The 16,450-nt window shown below is 47.1% G+C and overlaps 1 protein-coding gene across 1 annotated transcript in view; it reads left to right on the top strand.

Moving 5' to 3' along the window:
* The first annotated feature begins 4,142 nt into the window (after nucleotides 1–4,142).
* Nucleotides 4,143–16,450, top strand: part of ATCAY (ATCAY kinesin light chain interacting caytaxin) — a 30,044-nt gene continuing 17,736 nt past the window's right edge. Inside the window, exons 1-4 of the mRNA XM_082206605.1 lie at nucleotides 4,143–4,631; nucleotides 7,837–7,971; nucleotides 13,148–13,194; nucleotides 15,295–15,519. Of these exons, the coding sequence (XP_082062731.1) occupies nucleotides 7,895–7,971; nucleotides 13,148–13,194; nucleotides 15,295–15,519 (349 nt within the window). The 5' untranslated portion in view covers nucleotides 4,143–4,631; nucleotides 7,837–7,894. The remainder of the gene's footprint in view (nucleotides 4,632–7,836; nucleotides 7,972–13,147; nucleotides 13,195–15,294; nucleotides 15,520–16,450) is intronic.

Genomic DNA, 16,450 nt, shown 5'->3' with positions numbered 1-16,450 from the left:
ATAATAATAATAATAATAATAATAATAATAATAATATATCTGGGGCTATGGGTCTCAAAGGAAAACAAATGGGAAACTCAATGGCCCCAGTTGGAGTCAGGCTGTTGGCCCTTTGTCTACACACCAACTGGCGACGGCTACAAAATGGAGGCGCTGGGATTTTGTGTTACTTTTGTTGTCGTTTTTTAATAGGGTGCAACACATGTTTGTGCTTTTTATGCTGCCTGTGTTTGTCGGGTGGAGGGTGGTATGTAAATTTAATAAATTATTATTATTATTATTATTATTATTATTATTATTATTATTATTATTATTCATACTCCGTCCGTTTAACAGGGTTGCCCCAGCCACTCTGGACAGCTTCCAATAGAATATAAAAGAACCTCTGACCTTTGAGATTTTATAAAAAATCTATAAAGATTATGCCTTTCATCAGAATAGCTATCCATTCACTCTTTTTTCCTTCATATACCACAGTTGTACAGATAGAAATTAAATAATGTGTGACCAAAATACTTTGTTTGATGAAAAATGTTCCCATTTATATCTGGAAAACAATGTTATCTTCTAAGCTTTTGTTTTTCGGCACCTGTGATTACATTTCCGCTTCTTTTGTTACATTCCATATTATGACTAGTGTTTAATGCTTCTCCCCTATACAGTGGTACCTCGGGTTACAGACGCTTCAGGTTACAGACTCTTCAGGTTACAGACTCTGCTAACCCAGAAATAGTGCTTCAGGTTAAGAATTTTGCTTCAGGATGAGGACAGAAATCGTGCGGTGGCAGCGGAAGGCCCCATTAGCTAAAGTGGTACCTCAGGTTAAGAACAGTTTCAGGTTAAGAACAGACCTCCGGAACGAATTAAGTTCTTAACCCGAGGTACCACTGAACTCATTGAGTCTGACAAGCGCCTCTGCTGTGAATGACAAGCGCCACTGCTGGCGCGGTGCTTCTTTGTAAGCGGAAAGTCCTTTAGTGAAATGGCACTGTGGGTTAAACCACAGAGCCTAGGACTTGCCGATCAGAAGGTCGGCGGTTCAAATCCCCGTGACGGGGTGAGCTCCCATTGCTTGGTCCCAGCTCCTGCCAACCTAGCAGTTCAAAAGCACATCAAAGTCGGTCACGACTGCACCTAATGATCAGAGGTCCCTTTACCTTTACCTAGGTATACATTTTGGTATATATGTATTTTGTTTTTCTAGCTTGATCAAAATTATTTATTATTTCATAACAGGTAGATAGTTAAGAGCTTAGGTGCCTTCAGCAGTGGGCGCCCCCCAGAAATCAGCGCCCAGATGCCCCGCACCCTTTGCACCCCCGGGGAAAGACGGCCCTGACTTGGGATCTGTTTACCTATGAGATCGTCTCCTGCTCTGGAGGGCTGGACTCAAACCAACAGTTTCCAGTAATAAGAAAGGCGATTCCGATGCAACATCAGGAAAAACTTTCTGACAGTAAGAGCTGTTTGACACTGGAACGGTCTACGTTGGAAGATGGTAGACTCTCCTTCCTTGGAGATTTTAAGCAGAGGTTGGGTGGCCATCTGTCAGCCGAGATTCCTGCATTACAGAGAGTTGGACTAGATGAAACGTGGGGTTCCCTTCCAACTCTAAAGGTAAAGGATAAAGGGACCCCTGACCATTAGGTCCAGTCGTGACCGACTCTGGGGTTGCGGCACTCATCTCGCTTTATTGGCCAAGGGAGCTGGCGTACAGCTTCCGGGTCGTGTGGCCAGCAGGACTAAACCGCTTCTGGCGAACCAGAGCAGCGCACGGAAACACCGTTTACCTTCCCGCCAGAGAGGTACCTATTTATCTACTTGCACTTTGATGTGCTTTCGAACTGCTAGGTTGGCAGGAGCAGGGATGGAGCAAAGGGAGCTCACCCCGTCATTGCGGGGATTCGAACCTCCAACCTTCCGATCGGCAAGTCCTAGGCTCTGTGGTTTAACCCACAGCACCATCTGCGTCCCTCCTTCCAACTCTACTATTCTATAATTCTACAAGATTGCCTTGCCCCACATGTGACCGCTTGACTGCTTTGATCATCAGAATTGGCATTTTCCCAAGGGCCACCGAATACCCGTTCTGCATCTTTTAGGAACTCAGTTGTTTAGCTGGAACTTTGGAACTCTCTTCCTATTGATTCCAGTTAGGTGCCTTCACTGTATTCTTCCTAATAATAATAATAATAATAATAATAATAATAATAATAATAATAATTTATTATGTATACCCCGCCCATCTGGCTGTGTTTCCCCAGACACTCTGGGCGGCTCCCAACAGAACACTAAAATACAATAACCTATTAAACATTAAAAGCTTCCCTAAACAGGGCTACTTTGAGATGTCTTCTAAAAGTTTGGTAGTTATTTTTCTCTTTGACATCTGATGGGAGGGCATTCCACAGGGCGGGTGCCACCACCGAGAAGGCCCTCTGCCTGGTTCCTTGTAACTTGGCTTCTCGCAGCGAGGGAACCGCCAGAAGGCCCTCGGCGCTGGACCTCAGTGTCTGGGCAGAACGATGAAGGTGGAGACGCTCCTTCAGGTATACTGGACCGAGGTACCTGCTGAAGACGCTCTTCTAAACACCACCTACCCAGGTTTTTAGAAAGCTTGCAGGCTTGATTTGCTTCAGTCTGTTTCACTGCGGTTTCAACTTTCTGTAGGTTTTAGATTTTTTTAAATGATCATTTCATTGCTTCATCTTTTTTTTTCTCCAAGTATTTTGATGTTCTTCTGCAATCCAGTGGTATACTGTGGTACCTCGGGTTACATACGCTTCAGGTTACATACGCTTCAGGTTACAGACTCCGCTAACCCAGAAATAGTACCTCGGGTTAAGAACTTTGCTTCAGGGTGAGAACAGAAATCGTGCAGTGGCAGCGGGAGGCCCCATTAGCTAAAGTGGTATCTCAGGTTAAGAACTGTTTCAGGTTAAGAAAAGACCTCCGGAACGAATTAAGTTCTTAACCCAAGGTACCACTGTATATAAATTTTGTAAAAATAAAAAAAATGTTAAAAAAACCTGTGGCCATCACCAGATCTTGTGGTGGAATTCCTGAAGAAGTGTTTTCCTTTGTAGCTTTCCTACATCTAAAGCATAGCTGTCATGCATCCCTTAATTGGCGGGACAGTCCCTTATTCCAGTGCCATGTCCCGCTGCTGTCCCTTATTGATGAGGCTTCGTTTGGCTGCTGGCTGGGCTTTCTGCCTTTGGCTCGGAGGGGCTCAGAAGTTGAACATACCTGTGCTTGGAAAATCCCTTATTTTGGCTGCTGATCCCTTATTTTTGAGGCTGCTGGTCCCTTATTTTCAAATCTGTAAGTTGACAGCAATGATCTAAACACCCATGCATTTCATTGGGGGAATTCCATATTCAGGTTCTTAAGGGATAAGGTGAAAAAACCTCTCCCCCCGCCCCACATGCCATTCACGATCCTAAGTTGGGCTCTGTGTTTTCAATTTTACCAAAAACAAACAAACACTATAATCGTCACATGTTGCCTCAACTTTCCATCCTTTTTGCTCCATGAAGACTTGACTGTATGCAAACAGATCTGCCTTCCCCTTGTGAAAACCAGAGTCCTCGGCTCACAAAACCATGTTCAAATATATAAAAGGATGTCACCTAGAGGAGGGAGAAAGGTTGTTTTCTGCTGCTCCAGAGAAGCCGACACGGAGCAATGGATCCAAACTACAAGAAAGAAGATTCCACCTAAACATCAGGAAGAACTTCCTGACAGCAAGAGCTGTTCGACAGTGGAATTTGCTGCCAAGGAGTGTGGTGGAGTCTCCTACTTTGGAGGTCTTTAAGCAGAGGCTTGACAACCATATGTCAGGAGTGCTCTGATGGTGTTTCCTGCTTGGCAGGGGGTTGGACTCGATGGCTCTTGTGGTCTCTTCCAACTCTATGATTCTATGATTCTATGAAAACGTCCAAGCTTTTTATCTTATTTGGCAGAGGTTTTTCTCGAAGCTTCTTGCGTCCCCTCCTTGACTCCAACCGCTTCCATTTCCCTGCGAGATATCTGCTAGGAGGAAGGAAGAGTTGGTGAAGCAACCTTTGTTTTTAGCAAATGATGCCATTTGGTTAAAAAACAACACACACACGAAACGGGGGGGGGGCAACGCGTCCTCCTTCCTCCAGGCTTTTCCTGGACCGGATGCTCAGTATCTCTCTAATTAAAAGGGATGGGGCCGAACACCTCCTCCCCACCCACGTATCTCGTTGCTCCCCCCTCCCCGGCGGCGCACAAAAGCAAAGCAATTAAAGCCGGCTTTCAGTGGGTTGAAGCTTTCTGCAGATCGCCACCGGGGCGCGGCGTTGGAAATTGAAGCGCAAAATACCTTGGAGAGCGACGCCGCGCGGAAGCGAAGTCATCGCGCGCGGCTAGTTGGGGGCGCATAGCCAGAGACATCGATTTATCCGGGGAGAGGGAGGGTGGCGGGGATGGGGGGAGAGAAGGCTGATGAAGGCCGGGTTGGTATCCTCGGGTACCGCACAGGCAGCCAGCTCGTCCTCCGAAGCGCTGCTTCTCGGAGCTAAGGCGTTGGAAAGAGAGGCTTTGTGCGTAAAGCGAGGATGCGCCGCTGGGATTTGGAGAGAACGTTTTGAGCGTCAAAGGCAGTAAGTAGAGAAATTTGCTTCTCTGGGAATAACGGCATGGCGGTGGCTGTGCAAATGATGCCCCCCCCCCTTTACCCAGCACAATGATGATGGCAGGGAAGCTGTGAGATGATTCTGTGGGGTACGGGGAGCTCTGCGGCTTTACAGCCGAGCATCTTCGTGGAACTGTCAGAACGGAGACCCTGAGATGTCGCTGGGAGGGAGGAAAAGGATTGGCGGTAGATGGCTTCTAAGAGCTAACATGGCACTTGCTTTTAAGGCGTTAAGGGAGCTCTCCGCTCCGGGAAAGGATGGCTATAAATCGGCTCGGCTTTCTGTCCAGGGAGACAGACAGCCCGGAAGAAAAGGGAACGATGGAGGAATCAAGGCCGTATTACGCGACGCGCAGCGCAGCCACGCTGAGCATTTAAGAGGGCCCATTTTGGTGCGTTTGAATGCAGCCTTGTTGCTTCAGTTTCTGCCATCTCTGAGTAATGCCAGTGATCTGCTGCCAAAGCATAGCAGCTTTCTCTAGAGGCAGAGCCCTTCCAGGCCAGTGTGGTCTGCAACATGTCTTTGGCAGGAGAATCATAACGTATTAGCGGCGGGCTCGTTCTGTTCTGGGATGCTTCCCCAATGCTACACAAAACCACTGCTTTCTGGAGGGGCTGTAGCACACCCAAGGGGCCCAGAAATAAGCCCAAGCATATGTGCTGTGAAAAAGGTGTGTGGTATTCAGCAGAAAGTTGCAGGGCAGGAAACAAAGGCGTGTGGCTGCCCCAAAACCTTTGCAAGAGCAAACGGTATTGAAAATGGAATTAGGCACAGATGCCCCAATAGCTTCAGGAGTGCTAAGCATCACCAGTGCGCAAAATAATGTCTGGAGGACCCCCAAAGATTCTAGTCCTCATCATCTTTAACAAAGACCCTTTGTTAAATAGGAATGCAGGAAGCTGCCAGACCATCTAGCTAAGCATTGCTACACTTAAAAAAAAGGTAAAGGTAAAGGACCCCTGGATGGTTCAGTCCAGTCAAAGGTGATTATGGGGTTGCGGCACTCATCCTGCTTTTGGGCCGAGGGAGCCGGCGTTTGTCCACAGACAGCTTTCCGGGTCATATGGCCACATGACGAAACTGCTTCTGGCACAACGGGACACCGTGACGGAAGCCAGAGTGCATGGAAACGCTGTTTACCTTCCTGCCACAGCGGTACCTATTTATCTACTTGTGCTGGTGTGCTTTTGAACTGCTAGGTTGGCAGGAACTGGGACAGAGCATCAGGAGCTCACCCCGTCGCGGGGATTCGAACCGCCAACCTTCCGATTAGCAAACCCAAGAGGCTAAGGGGTTTAGACCACAGCGCGACCTGTGTCTACACTAGCTGGTAGCAAACAGATGAGTCTTTCCCAGCTGTGAACAGTGGTTCGTGCAACATTGCTTTCAATTCCCAACAAAGCCCAACAATGTAACTGCATTGCTCACATTCAGCTCATGTTCATCTTGCCTTTTTCACTCCTTCCAGCCCTTCTCCAAATCATTTTTATGTTGTAAGCTCCTTGGGGACAGGGAACTGCCCTGAACTACATTGGTAAAGGAACTCCTGACCATTAGGTCCAGTCGTGGCCAACTCTGGGGTTGCGGCGCTCATCTCGCTTTACTGGCCAAGGGAGCCAGCGTACTGCTTCTGGGTCATGTGGCCAGCAGGACCAAGCCGCTTCTGGCGAAGCAGAGCAGCGCACAGAAATGCTGTTTACCTTCCAGGGACGCGGACTTATAAAAAATATTGGGGGGGCCCGGGAAAGCTCATGAATAATAAATAAGCTCATGAATATGCAAATAAAGTGGCGCTGCCTCCTCGTGAGCGAATAGGGGAGAGCGTGCTGCGCCTATTAATCAGCTCCGGAACAGCTGATATGCGGGAAACGTGGGGCTAGCCAGAGAAGAGAGGGCGAGCCCCCTCCGCTCCGGCCCTAAACCGCTGAAACCGCCAGGAGGAAGGAAATTCCCCCCGGCAGTGCCTTGGCAGTGGCGGTGGTGCTGCGAAGCAGCGAGGCAGGAGCCCCCGCCCCCGGGGATTCCCTAATCTCGCGGGGGACGGCCGGGGCTCTGCGACTAGGGCGCGCGGCTGGCTGGCTGGCGAGGGAGCAGGTGGGAAGGAGGCGGGGGACGGCGGCGGTGCTCTGCTGGAAGGGCGCCCGAGATTATTGGGGGGGCTGAGCCCCCCCAAAAAAATTTTCGAGGGGGCTCGAGCCCCCTCAGGCCCCATGGAGTCGGCGCCTATGTTACCTTCCCTCCAGAGTGGTGCCTATTTATCTACTTGCACTTTGAGGTGCTTTCGAACTGCTAGGTTGGCAGGAGCAGGGACTGAGCAATGGGAGCTCACCCCATCGCGGGGATTTGAACCACCGACCTCTGATCAGCAAGTCCTAGGCTCTGTGGTTTACCCACAGTGCCACCCACATCCCTCGAGCTACTTTGGTACATCGTTGCTAACTGCTTGCAGTGGTTCTCAGCCTTGGGTCCCCAGATGTTTTGGGACTACAACTCCCATCACCCCTAGCTAACAGGACCAGTGGTCAGGGATGATGGGAATTGTAGGCCAAAACATCTGGGGACCCAAGGCTGAGAAAGGCTAGCTTAGAGCGTTTCCTTACAATCAAATAGTATGTAATTTCTGTGAAATAAAATGAACCTAAGAAAAGCCTGGTGGGTCAGGCCAATGGCTTGTCTAGTCTATCACCCTGTTATCACAGCGGCCAGGGGAACACGGGTGGCACTGTGGTCTAAACCAAGCCTCTTGGGCTTGCCGATCGGAAGGTTGGCAGTTCGAATCCCTGTGACGGGGGTGAGATCCCGTTGCTCTGTCCCAGTTCCAAAGGTATGGTGGACTTTATTGATGTTCAATTATCTCAAGTGGGTCCCAGGGTAAAAAACAACAACTCTGCCCTAAAGGTTGTGGGACCAGCACAGGAGGTCGGCAAAATGTGGAATGAAAACTGTAGCTGATTCGACATCAAACCAAAATATGTATTGACTTGCATTCTTTATTGTGTGTCGCTTTGTGCATATATGAAAGGGAAAGTGGTATACAAATCTAATAAATAATAAACTTATTACTGTATTCCAAACGTTGCCTGTGAATGATTTACTTTACCCCAGGGTAAAGTAAATGGTTCCCCTCTCTATTATCCCCCCCCCAAAAAAAAATTTGCATCTTCTTTTGCAGACTGAGCTCAACAGCAGGTTAACTTTGCTGTGCTGCCGAATCCTTTATCCGAAGCAACATGGGGACTACCGAGGCCACTTTGCGTATGGAAAACGTGGATGTGAAAGAGGAATGGCAGGATGAAGACTTCCCCAGGTTGGTTCCTGCAGCTGTTTGTTACAGTGGTGCCTCGCAAGACGAAAAGAATCCATTCTGTGATTCTCTTCGTCTAGCGGTTTTTTCGTCTTGCGAAGCAAGCCCATTGAAGGATTAGCGGATTAGCGGCTTTTAGCGGCTTATCTGCTGATCGGATCAGCTGATAAGCGACTTAGCGGCTTAGAAAAAGGGGGGGAGGGGAAAAAACCAGCAGGAACTTGCAAGACATTGTCGTCTTGCGAAGCAAGCCCATAGGAAATTCGTTTTGCGAAGCACCTCCAAAACGGAAAACTCTTTCGTCTAGCGAGTTTTCCGTCTTGCGAGGCATTCGTCTTGCGGGGCACCACTGTATTTTTAATTTATTTAAGATGCTTTAAGCAGCTCAAGCCCTCCCCATGCAAAAAAATATGCAAGCAGCCGTTGCTATACTCAAAATTTGGGGTTGGCTTTTGCAGCCCAAGGGACGCGGGTGGCGCTGTGGGTTAAACCACAGAGCCTAGGACTTGCCGATCGGAAGGTCGGCGGTTCAAATCCCCACGATGGGGTGAGCTTAGCCTGATCTTTTATTCCCCTTCCTCCCCCCCTCCCCTTTTTATGAAGATTACCCGCTCTGGGATCCCACAGCTAATTCTCCCCTGGTCTCCTCGCTGGCCCAAATAGGACTAACTTAGCCAGCTAGCCCTGGGGATCATCTAATGTTTATTGGGTGGATTTCCCCCCTAAATTGATTTTTGAATTCTGAATTTATTGTTATTCACGTTTTATACTGTATTTTATGCTGGGTTTTTTTGTTTTTGTTTTTAATAATTTTTATTCAGTACAAATTAGAACACATACATATTTACAACAAAAGAAAATACAAAGGAAAAAGAAAATACATATAACCAAGGGGGAAAAAAATAGAGAATACTTTGCCTCTTTTCATATTTACAGTTATTTATACCTCTATAAAATGCTCTTCGCAATAAAGGAGTGAAATGAAAGATAAGATATCAGAAAAAAGAAGAAAAGAACAAAGAAAAAATAAAGAAGTAAAAGAAAAGGGTCATAGGCGAAAATTTTTAAAAGTAGATAAGTATTCACTATACATAGCCATTTAATAATAATAATAATAATAATAATAATAATAATAATAATAAATAATTATGCTGTTTTTTGTTGCATCAATTAAGTGTTTTAAATTTGTTGCTAGCCGCCCTGAGCCCGGTTTTCTGAACCAGGAAGGGCAGGGTAATAATAATAATAATAATAATAATAATAATAATAATGAAATGGGTTCGATGAGGGCGCATGGGCATCGACAGCTGTAATCTAACATGGCCCAGGGGAGTAAAGACATCACCTCTGCATGGAGCACGCTTCTCACTGAGATCCTATTGATGGCCACAGTGATTCTGTCTTCCTAAGACAGTAGTCTCCCTGTTTAGTGCCAGCTGCCAAGGCAAAATTCGCTGGAGCAGATGGAACCAACAAGTCATGCCATCTCCTGTCTTCCTTTCCACTGCATCATTAGCTGAGTGCTCTGTCTATGAAAGGCACAGCTGCAGAAGGGACTAAGAAATGCCTTTTTTAGTCACTGGTAAGGCAGGATAGTGAGAGCTGGACCATAAAGAAGGCTGGTCGCCGAAGAATGGATGCTTTTGAATTCTGGTGCTGGGGGAGACTCTTGAGAGTCCCATGGACTGCAAGAAGATCCAACCTCTCCATTCTGAAGGAAATCAGCCCTGAGTGCTCACTGGAAGGACAGATCCTGAAGCTGAGGCTCCAAGACTTTGGCCACCTCATGAGAAGAGAAGACTCCCTGGAAAAGACCCCGATGTTGGGAAAGATGGAGGGCACAAGGAGAAGGGGGGCGACAGAGGACGAGATGGTAGGACAGTGTTCTCGAAGCTTCCAGCATGAGTTTGACCAAACTGCGGGAGGCAGTGGAAGACAGGAGGACCTGGCGTGCTCTGGTCCAGGGGTCATGAAGAGTCGGACACGACTAAACGACTCAACAACAACTACAAGGCACAGAAGGGCCTATTATTCAGTGGGAAGGCACGGGCTTTGCAATGCAGAATATTTTGTGTTCAATCCTGGGCACTTCCAGCTATTTATTAATTCATAGCCTGCCTTTCTTCCCCTTAGGGCAAAACATGCCCATGATTGAGCAAAGGTTTTGTTTTGTTTTTTAAAGGTAAAGGACCCTTGGACAGTTAAATCCAGTCAAAGGCAACTATGGGGTTGCAGCGCTCATCTTGCTTTCGGGCCGAGGGAGCCGGCCTTTGTCCGGGTCACGTGGCCCGTGGTTTTTTTCTGGGGGTACGCAGGGGTACCCATGCCCCTAAGCATTTTCTGAATCTAAGTTTGGCCTCATTGAGGGGCTGTATTTCAACGTGAGTAGGAAAATGAAACTACAGTGGTACCTCGGGTTACAGACGCTTCAGGTTACAGACTCCGCTAACCCAGAAATAGTACCTCGGGTTAAGAACTTCGCTTCAGGATGAGAACAGAAATTGTGCTCCAGCAGCGCGGCGACAGCGGGAGACCCCATTAGCTAAAGTGGTGCTTCAGGTTAAGAACAGTTTCAGGTTAACAACGGACCTCCGGAAAGAATTAAGTTCTTAACCGGAGGTACCACTGTAATGATATTAAAAATAATAATATATAATAATTTAATATTTAATGTTTATTATATATTATATATATTATATACAGTCATACCTCATGTTACGTTTGCTTCATGATACATTTTTTCAGGTTGCATCCCGCGGCGACCTGGAACTACGGGAAAGGGTTACTTCCGGGTTTCGCCACTCGCGCATGCGCACAAGTGCTAAATTGCGCTGCACACCTGTGCAGATATGGCACTTCAGGTTGCGGGCTTTTCATGTTGCGAACAGTGGTACCTCGGGTTACATACGCTTTAGGTTACAGACGCTTTGGGTTACAGACTCCACTAACCCAGAAATAGTACCTCGGTTTAAGAACTTTGCTTAAACACAGAAATCGGGCTCCGGCGGCACGGCAGCAGCAGGAGGCCCCATTAGCTAAAGTGGTGCTTCAGGTTAAGAACAGTTTCAGGTTAAGAACAGACCTCCGGGATGAATTAAGTACTTAACCTGAGGTATCACTGTATATATATATAAAATAATTTATAAGCCATGTGGTCAGACATTTTTAACGGCCGGATCGGCAGGAAGCCTTTGAGATGGGGGAAACAATACCTGGGAAAGGGAGGCTTTCCCTTTCTGAAAACCAAAATAAAGCAAATGAGCTTGTGTAATTACGTCAGCACCTCCCGAACGTATGCGCTCATGCGCTTAGGAGATATTAATCCATCTGGCCGCGCAGGTCCCGAGTGGCCAGTACGGCGAGAGGGAATCTGGGCGAGGAAAACCGAGCTGTTTGCCAAAAACAGGGCTAAATGAATACGTCTTCTAACAAATGGGGTAGGTTGGGGGAGAGGACGTTTCCGGCCCCCGGCCCCCACCAGATGCAAAGGAGATGTGCAGAATGACATGTTCCGGGGAGGCATACAGATGTGGAAAGATCCCACCCCAAAGAGGGTTTTAAGTGTCTGTCTTGGCTGCCTGAGAGATGCCGGTCCTATTACCAAGCCCAAGTGATGTTCACGGATGCTGGGATGCAGGGAGCATGCTCAGTACGCTGCTGTGCCGGCAAGATTAGAGGAGGCAGGCACCATAACAGCAGCCGAGAGGGAAGCATCATATGATCAGCGCAGCCCGAAATGGTGACACATGACCAGCTGGGTCGATTCAAGAAAGTCCAGAGAAGAAGAGAGGGGCGGAGAGGGGGAACTGGCAGAAGCGCAGGCCGAGAGAAGCAGCGAAGCTTTTGAGCCTGGAAACTGGGAGTTATCGCAGTCAAGGTAAAGGAAAGAAGCCTTTCTTTCCATCCTCTGCATCCATTTATAGCCTTAATCTCCCCTTCCCTAGACTGTGCAGAGCCAAGACAGATGCGTCTATTGACTCGGCTGCTGCTTGGATGCTAAAAGCGTAGAGGTCAAATTTGCCCCTCTAAATAACCTGCTGGCGTGCTTACGATTTCTCATCTTGTGCTTCCCCTTCTATGTTATTGCAGAGATGGGGGTAAAAGGGAAATTGCTGTTTTGTTTTAAACTGAACGTACCTTTGAAACAAGCATATTTCGTAACACACAACCACTGGTTTAGGAAGGGGTGGGTGGGATTATGCAGTAATCCACGTAATTGCATCAGTTATTTTGCTCCTGCCAGCCTTATGCTGAGGCTCGGCAAAAGAAGGTCAGGATAGGTGCTGCCCTTTGTGGCTTTAACTCTATGAGGGCTGTGGGGGGGGTGATTTCTCCACCCTCCCGAGAGATTTGGAATCGTTTGGGCTTCATCTTTTAAATATCTCCAGTGCTCAGAACTAGTTTGGTTAACAAAGTTCGCTGAATTGGTTTCCCCCCCAGAATTGCCCAAAAATGTGAATTAGGTTCGCTTTTGCATAAAACCTTGAACAATTTCAAGTTTGTGTTCATTTTCTTCCATGCCTGTATATGGGTTTTTTTTAACCCTTTAGGCTCCAGATGTTGTTGAATTCTCAACTCTCATCAGCCCCTGAAGCCAGCATGCCCAATGGCTAGGAATGATAGGAGCTCATCAGTTTTGTGTTTACTGTATCTGTAAGATACGTCTGGGATTTCCGATACATAGCCAGCATTCTGCCCTTGTTGTAAACGGCGTCTGGGAGAAAATCGCTGAAATGTCCGGGAAAATCTGGACGTAGGGCAGCCCACGTCAGAAGTGTCAGTTTTGGCAAAATTCATTAAAAATAGCTCACAAACTTCTTCCTTTTTTAAAAAAGATTTTGCAAAAAACAGTTCAACAACTTTGTGTGCAGATTTTTACTTTTTGAAATATGGCTGTAAGGTACACCAATGATGGGGCGTTGTTACTATTAATAATTATATACTGTTTATTGTCTTTGATTCTCTCCACCCCCCTTCTTTTTCTTTGTAAAATTTGCAGATAAAAATAATAATTTCAGAAAAGGGCGTTGGACACCACCTGAAAGGAAATATCTGCGTGTTATCTGGTGTTCACAACCAATTGTTAATTGAAAAAGAAAAGAAAGCATAAGACTGAACTGGAAATACTTTTTAAACTTCTCTCTCTCTCTCTCTTCTTCCCCCATCTTCCAACCTATAGACCTCTCCCAGAAGAGGCAGGGATGGAGTCAGCTGAAGATGCCCTCTGTAAGTACGGATTCAGGTGGGGCCCAACTGCTCTCTCTCCCAACACAACACGTTGGAACAAATGAGATATACCACATTTTTTGCTCTATAAGACCACAAGACCACCCTAAAATACTGATGAATATAAGACCACAAGACCACCCACTCTATAAGACCACAAGACCACCCTAAAATACTGATGAATTTTCAGGAGAATTCATTTTTTAAACACACATGGACACAAAGTAATGTGGAAATGAAGTGAAATGAACTTTAGATTGGAAACATGAAAAACGGAGAGAAACCAAAATTGATAGATTCACCCACTGTATTTTCCGCTCTATAAGACGCGCCAGACCACAAGACGCACCTAGTTTTTGGAGGAGGAAAACAAGAAAAAAAATATTCTGAATCTCAGAAGCCAGAACAGCAAAAGGGATCGCTGCGCAGTGAAAGCAGCAATCCCTCTTGCTGTTCTGGCTTCTGGGATAGCTGCACAGTCTGCATTCGCTCCATAAGACGCACACACATTTCCCCTTGCTTTTTAGGAGGGAAAAAGTGAGTCTTACAGAGCAAAAAATACGGTAGATGATAAAATGGACGGAAACTTAAATGGGGGTGGCAGAGAACTGCAGAGTTGAAGGGATCCTAAGGGTCATCCAGCCCAACCCTGTGCAGTGCTGGCATTTTGAGCACAAGAGCACAGGATAGCGATTCAGAGGCTGGAGGAGCACAAGTCAACACACAAACACCAAAGGCGCTTGGGGAGAGAGATGGTGTGCTAGATTGTGTCTGGAGGTGGTTGGAGGATGGATGGTGGCTAACAGATTGAGGTTGAATCCTGACAAGTACTGTTTTGGGGGACAGGAGGCAGGCAGGTGTGGGGGACGCCCTGATCCTGAATGGGGCAACTGTGCCCCTGAAGGACCAGGTGCGCAGCTTGGGGGTCATTTTGGACTCACAACTGTCCATGGAGGCGCAGGTCAATTCTGTGTCCAGGGCAGCCATCTACCAGCTCCATCTGGAACGCAGGCTGAGACCCTATCTGCCCGCAGACTGTCTCGCTAGAGTGGTGCATGCTCTAGTTATCTCTTGCTTGGACTACTGCCATGCGCTCTACGTGGGGCTACCTTGGAAGGTGACTCAGAAACTGCAACTAATCCAGAATGCGGCAGCCAGACTGGTGACTGGGAGCAGCCACCAAGACCACATAACACCGGTCTTGAAAGACCTGCATTGGCTCCCAGTACGTTTCCGAGCACAATTCAAAGTGCTGGTGTTGACCTTTAAAGCCCTAAACGGCCTCAGTCCAGTAGACCTGAAGGAGCGTCTCCACCCCCATTGTTCTGCCTGGACACTGAGGTCCAGCTCCGAGGGCTTTCTGGCGGTTCCCTCCCTATGTGAAGTGAGGTTACAGGGAACATGGCAGAGGGCCTTCTCGGTAGTGGCGCCTGCCCTCCCATCCAGATGTCAAGGGAATAAACAACTAAATGACTTTTAGAAGACATCTAAAGGCAGCCCTGTTTAGGGAAGTTTTTAATATTTAGTGCTGTATTATGTTTTTAATATTCCGTTGGGAACTGCCCAGAGTGTCTGGGGAAAGCCTCTGGTTACGAACTTAATTCTTAACCTGAATTCATTCTTAACCTGAGGTACCACTTTAGCTAACGGGGCCTCCCATGAACTGACGCATGTTGGGGAAAGAAATATGAAATTCTTTTCTTTCTTTCTTGTTATTTATACTTATACATCATGCAAAGAAACACTGAATAAAATGAGCAAATAATACAAAGTCAGAAGAAAATACAAAAGCAAAATTACAAGGATATAAACATAATAACCTAGTTAATTAGAAGTCACTTTATTCCTTTTTCTTCTTTTTTGGTATTACTTTTCCTTCTTCTTTTTCCTTTTTAAAGGAGAGTATAATGTTTTATATTTTTGATTGTAGTTTAGGGGCAAGAAATATGAATTTCATGCTCACGGGGTCTGAATTGGCGGTGGTGGACCAAGAACGAGACGTTGGGGTTGTAATGGATAGCTCAGTTAAGACGTTAATTCGTTGTACAAGTTACTTCTGAACTGGCTCTTTCCCCCCTCTTTCTAAATGTAAATCCGCAGCTCCTCCGAACACGTTAAATTTTAGTAACGGGGCACATCACAAGCGGAAGACGCTCGTCGCCCCAGAAATCAACATTTCCTTGGACCAGAGTGAAGGCTCTCTCCTGTCAGACGATTTCCTGGACACCCCGGACGACCTGGACATCAATGTCGATGACATCGAAACCCCTGACGAGACTGATTCTCTTGAGTTTCTTGGGAATGGGAACGAACTGGAATGGGAGGGTAAGTAAAGGGGAATTTTAAAAAACCCTCCACAATATTTTATGCATTTTCATACGGCTTCGAGATGATAGCTGAGGGCAAGAAGGAGCTGAAAAAGTTGGGGGGGGCACGCAAATAGGTGGAATATCTCCTACAGACACCCTCACCTATTAGTACCCCCTATAGTCCTAAATACCTGTAGTGATGGGGAAGAAATTTGGTTATTTCTGTTTGATGTTTTATTGTGTTTTTAATATTCTGTTGGGAGCCGCCCAGAGTGCATAGCTGTCAAGTGTCCCTTATTTGGCGGGACAGTCCCTTATCCCAGCGCCGTGTCCCGCTGCTGTCCCTTATTGATGATGTCCCTTAAATTTCCCGGGTTTCAAAGGAAGCAGCTCCTCTCCCTCCCTCCCTGCCGGCCAGGGAGGAGGGAGGCTCCAACTGTGTTGCTTGGCTGCGTTGCTCACCCAATAAGGAGTCTAAGAATGACTGGGGGGGTGGAGCTTGCATGCCTTGTGCCAATCAAATCGGCCGCGTTGCCTGGGGACTCGCCTTTGCTCAGCGCTTCCCAGCGGAGAGGTGACGGTGGTTTTCCTTGCTGCATCCCCTTTGCTGGGTTGCTGCGCTGTGGGAACCACCGCTTGAGGCTTCGTTTGGCTGTTGGTTGACTAAAATCCCTTATTTTGGCTGCTGATCCCTTATTTTCGAGGCTGCTGGTCCCTTATTTTCAAATCTGTAAGTTGACAGCTATGCCAGAGTGGCGGTATAAATGATTAATAATAATAATGGACAACGTGATCAGTTTGGTTAAGGCAACCACTTGTGATATTATCCCTTGACTGGCGAAACTATCAAGGAAGGGGCAGCTGGATGGGCCAGGGAGGCGACTAATATCTCATTTTGAGAAGAGGCGGCCACTGCCGGCCTAAAGGAGGCTCTGGTAAGACCCCTC

Source organism: Podarcis vaucheri, assembly GCF_965113315.1.
Source record: "Podarcis vaucheri genome assembly, chromosome: 18".
Lineage (NCBI taxonomy): Eukaryota > Metazoa > Chordata > Lepidosauria > Squamata > Lacertidae > Podarcis > Podarcis vaucheri.
The sequence above is the reverse complement of the archived record's forward strand: the minus strand, read 5'-3'. Positions and strand labels throughout refer to the sequence as shown.